Genomic DNA, 14,178 nt, shown 5'->3' with positions numbered 1-14,178 from the left:
TCGTCAACAACTCCACACTAATATGAATTGTATTGCATTCAGTGAGTAAATCCAATAAATGTGGGACTCTGTCTCATGCATTGACTGGCTTATGGTCACTGTATTGGTGCAAAGATCAATGTCTAATGGTGTATTTTCTGCCTCTGGTCTTAAACTCCAGAACTATGTGATCTCGTTCTGATATGTTAAATTGACATGATTGCCAAATATCCTCCTGAGAAACTGGATCAAAATAATAAAGGGCACTGAGTTTCTGCTAGGACCTCAGGATTCTTGCCATGCAATTGGATTTGCTGAAACATCTTTTTGTGCGGCTGCAGCAATATTTATGACAGTCAGAGCTTTCACAGACGACTGTACACCACTCGTATGGAGGGATTCTCTTTAATGCGATTCCACTATTAAACCAGGAGACCTCTCAGCCAGGGGTCCACCTTCCTCTCTCGCTTTCTGTTCTTAGAGCTAAGCTACCAAACTGAGCTTGATGAGCCAGAGAGAGAGAATTAGGAGGATTCTAAATAAAGCCTGATTGTACAAAATGGGATCCATCAGCTTGACAGGTAGGACAAATGAACTCCCTTCCAGAAGATTCCTTTGTGGCTTATTTATTTATATGAATAACCTGAAGGAGAGATGCAATGTGATCACTAAACCTAATGAAGTGTTACCACAGAGGGATGGGGGGATTGGGCACTGGGTGGTAAACTCACAATATGTGTCATGAGGTTTTGTTTAGACAGAAAGATTATAATCTATTGAAAATAGTTTCCAATAGATATAAAACATCTATAACAAGCATTATACAACAAAATAACATTATTCAGGTAAATAAACACAGATTGACCAACAAGTTGTTTTAACATGGTGTGTTTAGATGGATTTTTCTGAATAAAATAAAAAAAATGTCAATAATATAAATTATTCTAATTCAGTACTTAAAAAATGAATAAATAAAATAACTAAAATGTGAGTCTGAATAAGATATATGAAAATGAATTACATTGAGATTGACACCATCACATAAACAGAATTTGGAGATGCACCCATCGGCCAATAATTGTTCAATAAAAGCAATTTTTCACATCATCGGTAGTTTAAAAACAGCCGATGATCAGGTCTGATACATTCTGTCAATCAGAAGAGGACAGGAAAATGCAATGAATTTGTGCTCTGTCTGTAGAAAATGTTAAGAAACATCACCAGTTTAGTTTATAGAAATCTTGTATTGATGGCCTCCAATAATTTCCTGATTTTACCTTTGTCTCTACTACTGTTCTAGACAAGACAACAACAATCATTTTGGCTTAAAAAATAGCAAAAATATACATGAAAATAAACAGCACAGACAGGATAACCTTTAACATTTACTATAGGTAACACCAGATCATCTCCAGACATCTATGAGTGATTTTCACATTCTCTGATTATCTGCTGGTTACATATATGTAGAGTTCTCATTAAACAAAATGTATTATAGACATGCCAAATAAAAAAACAATATAGGCCCTATAGCAGCTAATTGACAAGTCCCTCCGTCATCATGGAGACCCCCAGTGACACATTATCCTAGCGGGGCATCCTCTTACTCTTAACATTCCCCTACAAACAAATTGAGAAATAATTGTTGACTCATTTGAATAAATGGCTTCCTGGATTGTATGATAACCATCGTTAAGACACAAACAGCTCAATTGCCACGTCGGGATGCGAGATTGTTCTCACCGTGGGACGGAGCCATGAGTGATAGACAAGCTACTCGCAGATGTTCGCATATTTATTCCACATACGGGGGGCAGAGAGACACTCTTTAAACATGAAGCAAGAGGCTTGGGCAGGTATTTACTGCAGCCTCCAGTTGCGCTCCTATTTGTCTCATCACGGGTGTCGAGGTAAGATGCAGGAGACCGAATGGTTTCTCTGAGCATCTGCACATGCTCTAACACGAGTCCCTGGAGGCATATGATAACCTATTACCTCCATCTCTGACTAAAACACACATTTAAACTACAATTACACCCCCAGGGTTCTCTCCCTCTTGCTTTTCATTTCATTCCTCTACAGCATCTCTTCTGCAATTCAGTGCAGATGTGTTCCCTGTACACGTCTCTCTCTCTCTCTCTCTCTCTCTCTCTCATCATACGGTGCATGAAGAAGTGAAATCGTCTCACAGCGAGTGAGGACTTTGGTCGGGCCAATTTATTACCTGGTACAATTGCTCTCAATACATATTTCCATTGCCACACATGCACACATGTGAAGAGGTTCAGTCAAATAGAAGAAGACTTCACATTGATTTCAGCCCATTTCTGACACTTTACCCTTGCTTTCCTTCCTAAGCGTGTAATAGGATATCAATGTTCCATTTGGGAATATTTTCTTTGGCAGAGCAAAAACAACTAACCAAATGTTTGGTTAGAAAATTTTTGACCTTAAATAAAATGAATCAATATTGGCCCAGTTTCAAAGACAAGCCATAGCTTAAACCAGGACTACGCCTTAGTTAAATTAGGATATTTAAGTCGCTTTTCAAAATGCCTTATTAAATGGCAATGACATATTTTAAGATATGTCACAGCAATTTATTTAAGACACCTCAAACTTTCATTTCAGTCTGGGACTAGTCTTAAAGTGAAAGTTCGCCCAAACATGAAAATTCTGTCATCATTTACTCACCTTCTTGTCATTTCAAATCTTTATGACTTTCTTCCCTCCGAAGAACACAAAAGGAGAAATTTTGACGAATGTTGATAACCGAACAGCACTGGACCCCACTCACCTCTATTGCATGGACACAAAACCAATGCAAGTGAAAGGGATCTTATTTTATATTTCTAAAATATTTTATTTTATTATATATCTTATTTTATTTTTTGATTGAACTATCACTTTAAGCTCTGTGAAACCGGTCAATTAACTTCTTACTTTTCAAACATGAGTCAAATGTGTGAATGCATACGAAAATGTAACTAGCTAACAAAACAAATGTTTACTGTCCACCACTGAAATAGAAATACCATAACAGCCTGAAGCAATTCCAGATTAAGTATAGTTAGTTTTCTGGATAAGAATGACTATTTTATGGGTTAAACCTTGTGTGTTTGTTGCTTTCAGCTGTCTTGGGCATTTCTGCTTTTCAAGTCTTACCCTTTTCACATTTTGTTAAGCCTTGAACTAGTAAATCCGCTTTACACAAAGTGTAGTCGCAGGGACATTTGATGATAGGTGTGCTGATCGGGAAATCTGTGGCTATATATAAAAGTAGCAGACTCTAAGAATGTAAACATAAGCAAAAAGATATTATACAGGTGAGGTAACATAAAGACCTTCATTTCAGACTAGCTGGGTTCAATTTCATGACCTTTTCATAGGTGCTGTTGAGGAGAGGAATTGGAAAAAAAGCTAAATCGATTGCCTGGATTGCAGTTTTGACTCACTGGACCGGCTTTTTGTGCAATGCCAGACGTGGTCAAAATGGAACCATAGTCTCTGCTAGACTGGCAGAAAGAAATGATGAGACCTTCAAAACATGTGCTTTAATCCTCTGACCTAAGATGACGGGGAAGCAAGACGGGGCAGTGGTAATGGCTAGCTAAATTTGTATCTCTTAACATTTGAACTTCAGTGTATCAGTATGTTACAAGCAAATGTCAACATGAAAATGTTCTATAAATTATTCATATAGGTGCTGCCTGTATGAATGTAAAAGGAACCGGTATTGATTTAGAAAATAATATTTCTTTGAGGAATAACAACGTGTGAGACAGCATGACTGTGTTTGTATACTTTACATTTACCCTTTGCTCTGGAGGTAGAGAGTTACAGAGAAATAAACAAAAAGAAAGGATTAATGGGGGATGAATACAGGCATATGAGGCATTATGTTAAACTACACACACAAATATAAATTATTGTTATCCAAAGGGTGAGGTTATAAAGACGTTAATTTAATTAAAGAAAATGTTAATGTTTCATTACCCATAAGATAAGATTTATCCCTGATTAGTTTAAAATGACAGATTTTCAGGGAGCTTTTCCTTGCTACTTTGGCATTGTGCTTGCTCACCGGGGGGCCTAAAAGTATGTTAAGCTGCTTAGAAACAATTACTATTGTTAAAACTGCTTTACAAATAAATCTACAGTGAACTGAAAAGGAAAGAAGGGGGTTGACAATATTTACCAGGAGTTTAGCTTTAAATTTAAAGATGTAGAAATGTTGCGGCATACATATAAATGCAGGAACAGAATACACAAATGAAGACAGATCTAGAGAACTAGTTTATGAGGAAATTAAAACCTGGACTAAAATAATTAAGGGAAAAAGACATAAGTGAGTATTGTATGGGGAGAGTTAAGGCTCATGGACCAGGAGTCTATGTAATGAACTGAAGAAAATTTGAGTACAGAAAGGTTTGCAAATTTAACGGCAGAAGTCAGCTTCACACTCAACAAGGTGTTGGAATGCCACTTCGCACAGGCCTACAAAATAATAACCAATACAAGCTACATCAGCACTGCTTTAATAATGTTTCTGACTGTTTCTAAACATCTCCCCCTTCTCTGGGATCTTATGACAAAGGCACTGAAAGGAAAACTCGCAGCTTCCCATTAAGGTTACATGCTAAAGCTTCATTTTTTGATGTAAAAGAGCCAAACATAACATAAGAACAACCAAACATAAATCATTCAATTAGATTTATTACTACGGCTTTATAATGATATATAATATTGACAGAATAAATAATCAGAGAATTCACAATGATGCAATGAATGATGGCAGAGGATCTTCCACCTACAGTAGACATAACAGAATGTATATAGTATGACTTTATCTGAGGTTTATGCAACTTTTTTTACTTCAATGAGGTGGTAATAAGGCTTTGAAGTATTTTTTTTAAATACAATTAGCAGAATTTTATTTTTTACTAGGATTTTCACTAATACAGTTTTTAATTGCTAAACCCACAATCTTATATAATTTACCTGTGCAACAAATACAGTCGCATAAAATCCCCTATAATTGCTTTTAACTACTTAACGCAAATAGTTTGGATCGAAAGCCCGTTTGGCTGCCACGGAAGATCGGCGACGCTGATTGGCTATCGCCTGTTTCCGGGGCTCCATTCCATCAGTGACGTTTTCCCAGCCGCTGTGAGAGAGATTGGGAGAATGGCTGCCAGTGGAGGTTAGATGTTCTTTTCAAAATCCAAACTTATTTATAAAAGTTTTTCATATTATCAACACGCTGTAGATCTGTAATATTGATTTGTCTTGCCGGAATGAGCTGAAGTTTTCCGGGTTGTTTGGGTACAAGCGCACTGCTGGTGGTTTGTTTGGATACAGACAGAAAAGTACGGGGAGGTAACGTTAGCAGCTAACGAGACTAGCTCAACGCGAGACTGTGTAAACACGTCGTGATCCATCGCTTATCTGCTTGGAGATTTACTATTGTTAATTCGTCGTTTTAATATTTGCCCAATTGTGTGCATTCGTGATATTTAATGTACTGTCATGGTTTGTTTCGAGATATAAAAGGGCTGTTTAAAATGCCTCGAGACCGGACTAGCCTGGTGTGCTAGCCGGCAAGTAGCACCTGGATTAGCACAGCTAACGTTAATGAGTTAAGCACTATAACTTGCCTGCCAATAGTAACAGGCTTAATTCCTCGATCACATAAACAAGACTGTAAAGTGTCTGTGGTTGTCAAAATCCAGAGTCATTATTGTTCGTTTTCCTGGATTAAGACATATCTCACAGTAAAACCATGCATGAGGAGATTTTCGTTGGCTCGTCAATAGAAAAAATATTTTTGGTCACCACAAGTAGTTCTGAAACAAGAAAAGATGGTTGTCATTGCTTCTTATAACATATTTTATATTGGGAACATGTACACTAATAGCTTTCTGAGGATTGGAAGTCTGTGGACATTTATTTGGGTGAGAACTGCTGTTAGCCCACAGGTTGGGTTCCTATTCAGTTCAAGAGGTCAGCATGCTTTTGCTATAGTTGAGCATAGATAAGCCAACATTTTATACAATTTAAATGACGACTGATTGTTCTTTCATGATCCAGGTTTCTTGATGTGTCGGCACTTTTTGTATAGATTTTATTGTATAAATTGTATAGAGTTTACATCATCTCAGGTGTTTAACCCTTATCTTGTAGACGTTGGAAAGCTGTTACAACTTCAGAATGGGACTCCAGCAAGCACAAGCTACAACGGGGTTGATGCCCTGCACGCCTGTAACATCCTCCAGCAACTTAAAGCCTTGTACGACGAATCTCAGCTGACTGACATTGTCGTGGAAGTGGACAATGGCAAGACGTTTTCATGTCACAGAAATGTTCTCGCTGCCATCAGCCCTTACTTCAGGTAGTAACAGCACAGACACAGTTACATTTGAGTACCAGTGATATACCTTACAAATGTTGACCGCATGCTTCGAAATGATATGGCAGAAAGTGAGCCTTGACACAAATGATGGTTACCCTTCGACCATTGCAATAAAGTTCTAATCATTCAGTTATAACACAAAAATATGAATATAGGGAACTGAATTGAAAGAATTATCATATTCATGTTTAACAGTAATCAAAAAATATTACAAACATTAAAGTAACACGAGAACTTTTGATTATGGTTCCCCCATGTGGTCAAGCGCAATGGTCTGTTATCAGTGTGGTAAATACTGTCGCTGTATAAGCTTCACTGTGAGCAGTGCTATACATATAAATTTGTTGACTAAGCAGAAACTGCTGTTACGTCATGTCACTTCATAACCTGTTTATGTACTAAAGCACACTTTTGGCTCCCGCGGGGTATACTACTGGGCTATACTAATAGCTTAAATTAGATTCTGAGGTAGCAGCTGGTTGTTAGCGCAAAGTGTGCTAGGTGCAATCGCTAATTTACACTCAACTCGCTATGGGAGTAGTGCCTATCTATAGTAACTATAGATACCGATAACATTATTCTAGTGCATGAACTAAACAATCAGCAAATTTTGCCCATAAAACATTTATTGTGGTTTGGCAGCCCTCATTTACGATCAACACTAAATTCATGACGATGCACGATCATGCTACGTATAATATTGAGAACGGGAAACATTACATTATATCTACCTTACGGTTATAAATTGTGAACTAGTAACGTTAGTGCGCCAGTAAACAACCTGAGCACAGCCTAATAACTAATAAGTTCAAATGTACAGGACAGTAAGAAAAAATGTACATATACAACTTTCAAATCCAGTAGCAGGAAGGTTAGGTCCCCATCTGTTTTTCAACCCATGGCCTCTTGCTGCTCGCGCCACCGAGTGCAAGTCCTTCGGATATTGATTCGTGTTCGGACTCGTGTCTGATCCCGCTCTCATTTTTTCCTCTTTGTTGTTTTGTTGGCCCTGCAACGGGTATGATTTGGAGACTTGAATTGAACTAGATAATATGTCTTATTGTTAGCTGTTGGCTAACTTCACCCAGGCTAAGAGTAAATTGTGACATATGCCATAAAGAAGGAGATGGGCGGGGCTTTTGAACCTACCTGCACACCAAAGTTACATGTGTGATTTCAACCGATAGAGAGCAGCTTGGGTAGCAGCAGCGACACAAAACTTCGCCCAGTTAAGAGTTGTTTATTTATTTAAGAGTTGAGATTATTTTAAGGTCGAAAAACTCCTTAGTGTTGCTTTAAATTGTAAATTCTTGTGCTGTTTTACACTGTTTAATTTGTGTTCATATTATGGCCTGGTTTACCGGTGTTCATTTTGTTAACAACTATTTAAAAAAGATATGAAAAGTAAGGTCATTAAATGACAACTAAGACTTTATCAGCACACAATATTGTTGATTAAATGAAGCTATAAAAATGAAAACTAACCCCAAAACTCTTTTTAGTCTGTATCGAAGAACAATAGAAGATAAATAATAAAGATTTTTGTGAAAGCCTCTGTTGTACGCGCTTATCCGCTCATCACATCTTATTGCGTCTATAAAAAGTTTCCGACTGGCAACCTGTCAGACAGAGCATCAGTACCCGGTTGACCCGGTACGTCAGTGCTACCGGGTCTTATGAAAATTAGGTACCGCCAACTTGTTTACTTTTTGGTACTGACTTGGACCCGAAGTACCAGGACATTTGACAAAACTAACCAAATGAGTTTATACTTAAGTGTCTCAAGTATAAGTAAATAGTAAAAATATAAAAAAAAGGTGCACGTTGGAATGGTTGACTAAGAGTATATTCTTGTATTAGTCCTAAAAAAAACTTTGACAGATTAGTAAATTAAGTTTTAATACAATGCTTTGTTGCAACTGTTTAAAAGTGAAATTATAAATGTAACCAAAGTATTTGTAAATGTTAAAGCACTGTTTATTTTTAGCCTCTGAAGGGAACTCCAATATATGACACCTACTATGATGTGATTCCATCGTAATAGTATTTTTTTGGTACTTTTTTAGATCCATGTTCACAAGTGGCCTTACAGAAAGCAGTCAGAGGGAGGTGCGAATTGTCGGTGTGGACTCCGAATCCATGCATCTAGTTCTCGACTATGCTTACACCTCACGGGTCACCCTCTCTGAGTCTAACGTGCAGGCCCTGTTCACCACAGCCAGCATCTTCCAGATCCCAGCCCTCCAAGACCAATGTGCCCAATTCATGATCAGCCGTTTGGACCCACAGAACTGCATTGGGGTCTTTATGTTTGCAGATGCCTATGGCCACCAGGAGTTACGGGAGCGCTCGCAGGACTACATCCGCAAGAAGTTCCTATGTGTGATGGGAGAACAAGAGTTCCTCCATCTGACCAAAGAGCAGCTGGTCGGTATTCTCAACAGTGACGATTTGAACGTTGAAAAAGAGGAACACGTTTACGAAAGCATAGTGCATTGGTTGGAGTACGACTGCCCGCGTCGGGAAACAGATATGCCGGAGGTTTTCGCCAAATGCATCCGTTTACCTCTTCTGGACGAGGCCTTTCTGAGTTGTATCCCGCCGGCCTTCGGCTTGGCCTTGCCCAGGGACTCCACAGACAAGGGTCGGATCAATGGTACCAACGGCTGCCCGCAGAGGCTGGGTATGACTGCTTCCGAAATGGTTATCTGCTTCGACGCGGCTCACAAGCACTCAGGGAAGAAGCAGACTGTGCCTTGCCTGGACATTGCTGCCGGAAAGGTGTACAAGCTGTGCAAACCTCCCAATGACCTCCGAGAGGTCGGCATCTTGGTCTCGTCAGAGAATGACATCTTTATCGCTGGAGGCTATCGACCAAGCAATAGTGAGGTGTGCATCGACCACCGTGCCGAAAGTGACTTTTGGCAGTATGAACACGCTGGGAACAGGTGGCTTCCACGCTCACCCATGCTGCGGGCACGGATTGGCTGCAGGCTGGTTCACTGCTGTGGGAAGCTCTTTGCATTAGGTGGTCGGGTGTACGAAGGGGACGGACGAAATGCTTTGAAATCCGTAGAGTGCTATGATGCTAGAGATAACTGCTGGACAGCAGTCAGTCCGATGCCTGTGGCCATGGAGTTCCACAGCGCAATAGAGTATAAGGACCGCATCTATGTACTACAAGGTGAGTGTGCCCATCTTATCTTCCGGCTAGATGATAATGTCTAAAAGGTGATTCTCGTACTCATTGTTGTATCGTTTCTGCTTCCTAGGAGAGTACTACTTCTGTTTTGACCCTCGCAAAGACTATTGGGGGCATATGCCATCTATGAACGTCCCCCGTACTCAAGGCTTAGCCGCCCTTCATAAAAACTGCATCTACAACATAGCGGGCATCTGCAGGAACCACCAGCGCACGTTCACCGTGGAGGTGTACGATATTGAGCAAAACGTCTGGTGTCGAAAGAAAGACCTCCCGTTTGACCAAGCTACCAGCCCCTACATCAAGATCCTTTTGCTTCAGGGCCGATTGCATGTGTTTGTCCGAGCTACGCAGGTCATGGTGGAAGAACACGTGTTCCGCACCAGCCGCAAAAACTCTCTTTACCAGTATGACGAAGAAGCCGATCATTGGACAAAGGTCTACGAGACGCCGGACCGCCTCTGGGACCTTGGCCGCCATTTTGAGTGTGTGGTGGCCAAACTTTACCCTCAGTGTCTTCAGAAAGTGCTGTGAGTTGGTTTGGAAGTGGGCTGTTTGAAACAGCTGATCGTTGTTTTTACTGGAAGGAGATGGTGGCACTGCTCAATACATGGTGCTATCTATGTCCCCATCACAAGCATTGCGGGGGAAGTCTTAAAGCGTTAATGGTTTCAATCAATAAACTTGAGGGTGCTGTTCGAAAAAGATAAACGGTGTTTAACGTCGACACGAAGCACCCACACTATCGCTTGTTTTACAGTTAGAAAAAGTGAATCATAAGTGCAATTATAATATTTTTTCAGATGTCGAGTCGTTTCTGCTTTATTATATTTTTAAGGTGCAAGTTTTTGTTGTTGTTTTGGGTTGGGTTGGGTTGTTGATACATTATTGGGTGACATGAACAGTTGATGTCTTTAAGGACAAGTAGTATGTTGCTAGCAAATATAATACAATTAAGTAATTGGTGAAAAATAAATATATAAAGCTATAAATATTCATACGGGTAAGATGAGTGATTTTGCTCACAGTGTGAATTCTGATTTTTTTAACTATTATTTCTCTTTTATAGTTATAAGATGATCGTCCTTGCTGCCTATGAGGAGACTGTGGTTTTCTTGTGAACTTAGTCTTTAGGGAATTTTGCTTGGTTGCCAATATGTACATGCAGGTAGCTGGTTTTGTTTTGTATTTTAAATTGGTTTTGTTTATATTTTAAATTGTTTTTGTTTTTTTCCTCTTTGAAAAGGCAGGCCATGTGCTATATGACATCACTGCAGTTTTAATTTCGATTCTGCTTTTATGATGTTTTGTTGGGCCCAGCTCCCAGGTTGAAATCTGTATCTTTGCAAATTCGCATCACCAGGCAGATCTTTTAGTGAGGTTACAAGATTATACTCTGTCTCCATATTGGAGAAGAAAAAAGGATACCAGCTTTGTATAGCTGAAATCAAAGCTGGGCCAAACAGCTGGACAGGAGAGAACATGAGCCAGGTGAATATGTAAAAGGTGGCCAAAATGTGGATGCTTGCATTCCACTCTGACTTATTGAAATACTCCGTGGCGTGTACGGGTGCAGTTTAATGAAAAATACACCTCTGAAATGCCAAAACATGGAGTCTTAGTTTGCATCCCGTTGCAGTAATAACAGGTGTGTGCTGAAGTTTTTCTTAGAAAAAGTGCATTAGAAATTTCAAGCGTTCCTATTCATGAATAATTCCAGAAACATGGCCTTTTTTGCCACAGTGGGCAGAGATGGTCAGAGTTCAGAGTTGTGAATCTGTTAGATATGTTTCTGTGCAGGGATGTTACAGTGCCTGTTCACATAAACCCCAGGCATCAGTGATGGACTGAGCAAAGGCTCTGTGAAGTCTTAGAGGTGCTTCGACCTGAGGCATTGTCTGTTTTTCCAAACAAATCTAGTCCACCTATTTTAGAGTCCCATGAAAATGCTCAACGATCTCTAAATGATCACGCTTTCTTTCCATCCCCTCAACTTCCAGTTCATTAAGAAAAATGTTTATTTTTGGTGCTGCTTTTTTGACAATCTTGTACAGAATACACGCCGATTTAATTTCTCAAAGGTTTTGTCATCGCTTGACACTTCCAAAAGTTGTCAGTCTAAGTTATTGTCTATGGATATTTGTTCTGTTGTATTTCTGGACTCGTGTTTATTTGGTCATATGCAGGTTCCCTGTGGCACACAGATTTTGCACTACATTAATTCCTCCCTTGAAACCTTTAGCAGTCTAAGAATACAGCGCTCTTGTTTTCAGTCACATAGACTTGATTAAATGGGACAGCTGATGCGCTCATGTTGGGTTTCGTTCTTTGGCGCCTGCAATACTGAGCCTCATCTGGGGCTTTGGTGGAAAGGGAACGAATGAGAAATTGCATTGGATTTGGTGCAGTTGCCGCACATGTCACATACTTTAATGCTCAGTAGCACGGGAACCAGAAACGGACTCTTCTCAGGATTATTGTTAATACACAGTACTGTATTTAAATGGTTTGTTGTTCGTGTAATATACTGTACCATATGTTTGCTGTACTTGCACAGTTTTTTACAGGATTAACATTTTGTCCTCTTTTCACAATTTGAGATTTGTTTAATTTAGATGTGTTTGTTTTTTCTTCTAATTTTAATATTTACTCTTAGGTTTTTTGAATTTGCTATTTAGATTTTATGATTCTCCTCTGTTAAAACTTGTGAAACGTGGACTTCAACACAAACGTTTTCAGCGTGTTCGTTTGTTTATTTGTTATTGCATCAGTCTTAAAGGACACAAAGCATTACAGGACATAAGTTATGTGAGTGCTTCTGTACTATAACAGTATGGATGTTTAAAAATGGCTTCGAAAGAATCGATCAGTTTGTGTTGTTGGCTTTTGCTTGAATTATTGTTTCTTCTTTCATTTTTTCTCAGCCTGCAGTTAATTTATCCACAGTGAGAAAACAGTGTTTATTTTCCTTTGCATTTTTTGTTTAGCATTTTATTTGTGCGTTTGGTTTGCTTGTATGTATGGTGTGTGAGTTTAGTAAATATTCATTGATCTCTACTGTGAAATTCACCTTGCACATAATTTGACAATTAAACAATAAAAAGTTGAAGAGAGGTGTTATATTTTTTTAACATAACATTCATCTTTCTTTTACTAGATTATCATGAAAAGAATCAACAGTTTTACTATATGCTCTAGAGGAAATTTCAGCAAAAATACTATGTTGCACTTTTTACAAATATTATTTTTCATATGAAATAAAAAAGCAAAGAATTTTTAGATAAGGGACTTCTTTTGAAACAGCTTTAATATTATCTAATAGTTTTTGAGGATGCTTATAGCTTTACAAAAAGGTTTATTACTTCATCTGCATCGGCTTGCAATATCACTTGGCATCGCCCCTGGTGAAGTAGCATGTGTGTTTTTCTTCATGCTTCCTGCTGTATGCTGGAGTATTTTCTATTTAATTAGCCAACGGAAAGCTATTCATAATCAAAGTGAGAGGGGAACTGCATAATCATTTGCTCCAAAGACTGTAAAAATTGAGGAAATTTAGTTTTTAAAATGTATTTATTTCTTGGATTGCATTTTGTAATGTCATTTATTTTAAGAAAACCCATTGATATGCTCTAATAATTCATTTTTTCCTATGACAAAAATATTTTATTTATAATAAAGCATATAGATGTTCCAAAGTTTCCATTATGGTACAGGCAGGAGCATGCAGGATGAGCATATTACAAAAAATAAAAGATGGAGAGGGAGAAAGTGAAAAAGAGTGCGAGACCCAGTGGTCCCATGTGTAATAGCAGAGGCAGAGGGCTTCATCATATTGCCCTTGGCTTCACTTTTCCCAATGTCACCCTATATGCAGTGGAAGAAAGACAGCAGGAATACATCAGACACGGTTCCATTGCTTCTCTGCCACACACACAAAAACAAATGCTCCCAGCTGGAGCTCCATCATAAGCTCACCTGAGCGCCTTTGACTTTGGCAGTCAAACTGTTGAAAGTGTAATGGAACATAGACCTCCAGAGAGGATATCTCCAGAGAGCACAGCTCACCAAAAGCAGACAAATGCAAAACTCATTCAGCTTTAATTTAGAAAGCAAACATAAAAATGAAATTTTGTTAGGATGAGAACATGCAAAGACTGAGTGAACTTCAGCTTGTGCGAAATGAAGGAAACAGGCCTTCTCTTCGTAGGATTTTGCTTCTATTTCTCATCTCTTCCTTTTTTCCATTCTTGTAAGGATCAGAGTGTTTTTTCATGAGAAGATGCAGTATTCTGCTTAATTTATTACCTAAACACAATCACAATAAGATTTTCAAGGTTGTAAGCGTTTGAAATGAAGGATAACCTCTCTGGTAGCCGTAATCTTTGAAAATGATCTGTGCATCCTAAACATGTAATCTTCTTTTTGTTTATGAGGTATGTTGAATTACGAGAGGTTGTATATTGCCCGATTCTCTAAGCCTTGACAGCAGGAAATACTGTAATCACTGCTGTACCAAAGCGTCTTTGATTGATGCTTTCTATTGTTCCTGTACTGGGACGTTGTCAACCGTGTGAGAGATGATTAA

General features: G+C 38.8%; 1 protein-coding gene across 1 annotated transcript; it reads left to right on the top strand.

Annotated features, from left to right (window-relative positions):
* Positions 1–5,139: 5,139 nt before the first annotated feature.
* kbtbd8 (kelch repeat and BTB (POZ) domain containing 8) lies at positions 5,140–12,706 on the top strand. The gene is made up of 4 exons (XM_056735382.1): positions 5,140–5,182; positions 6,163–6,370; positions 8,458–9,575; positions 9,664–12,706. The coding sequence occupies exons 1-4, from the start codon at positions 5,167–5,169 to the stop codon at positions 10,125–10,127; spliced, it is 1,806 nt and encodes a 601-aa protein (XP_056591360.1). The 5' UTR covers positions 5,140–5,166; the 3' UTR covers positions 10,128–12,706.
* The last annotated feature ends 1,472 nt before the right edge of the window (positions 12,707–14,178 follow it).

The sequence above is a fragment of the Triplophysa dalaica genome, chromosome 21 (genome assembly GCF_015846415.1).
Source record: "Triplophysa dalaica isolate WHDGS20190420 chromosome 21, ASM1584641v1, whole genome shotgun sequence".
NCBI classification, from domain to species: domain Eukaryota; kingdom Metazoa; phylum Chordata; class Actinopteri; order Cypriniformes; family Nemacheilidae; genus Triplophysa; species Triplophysa dalaica.
The sequence above is the reverse complement of the archived record's forward strand: the minus strand, read 5'-3'. Positions and strand labels throughout refer to the sequence as shown.

Coding starts and splice junctions, on each gene's coding strand:
- kbtbd8 (XM_056735382.1), top strand. Junction 6,371..8,457: donor GCCATCAGCCCTTACTTCAG/GTAGTAACAGCA, acceptor GTACTTTTTTAG/ATCCATGTTCACAAGTGGCC. Junction 9,576..9,663: donor CCGCATCTATGTACTACAAG/GTGAGTGTGCCC, acceptor TCTGCTTCCTAG/GAGAGTACTACTTCTGTTTT.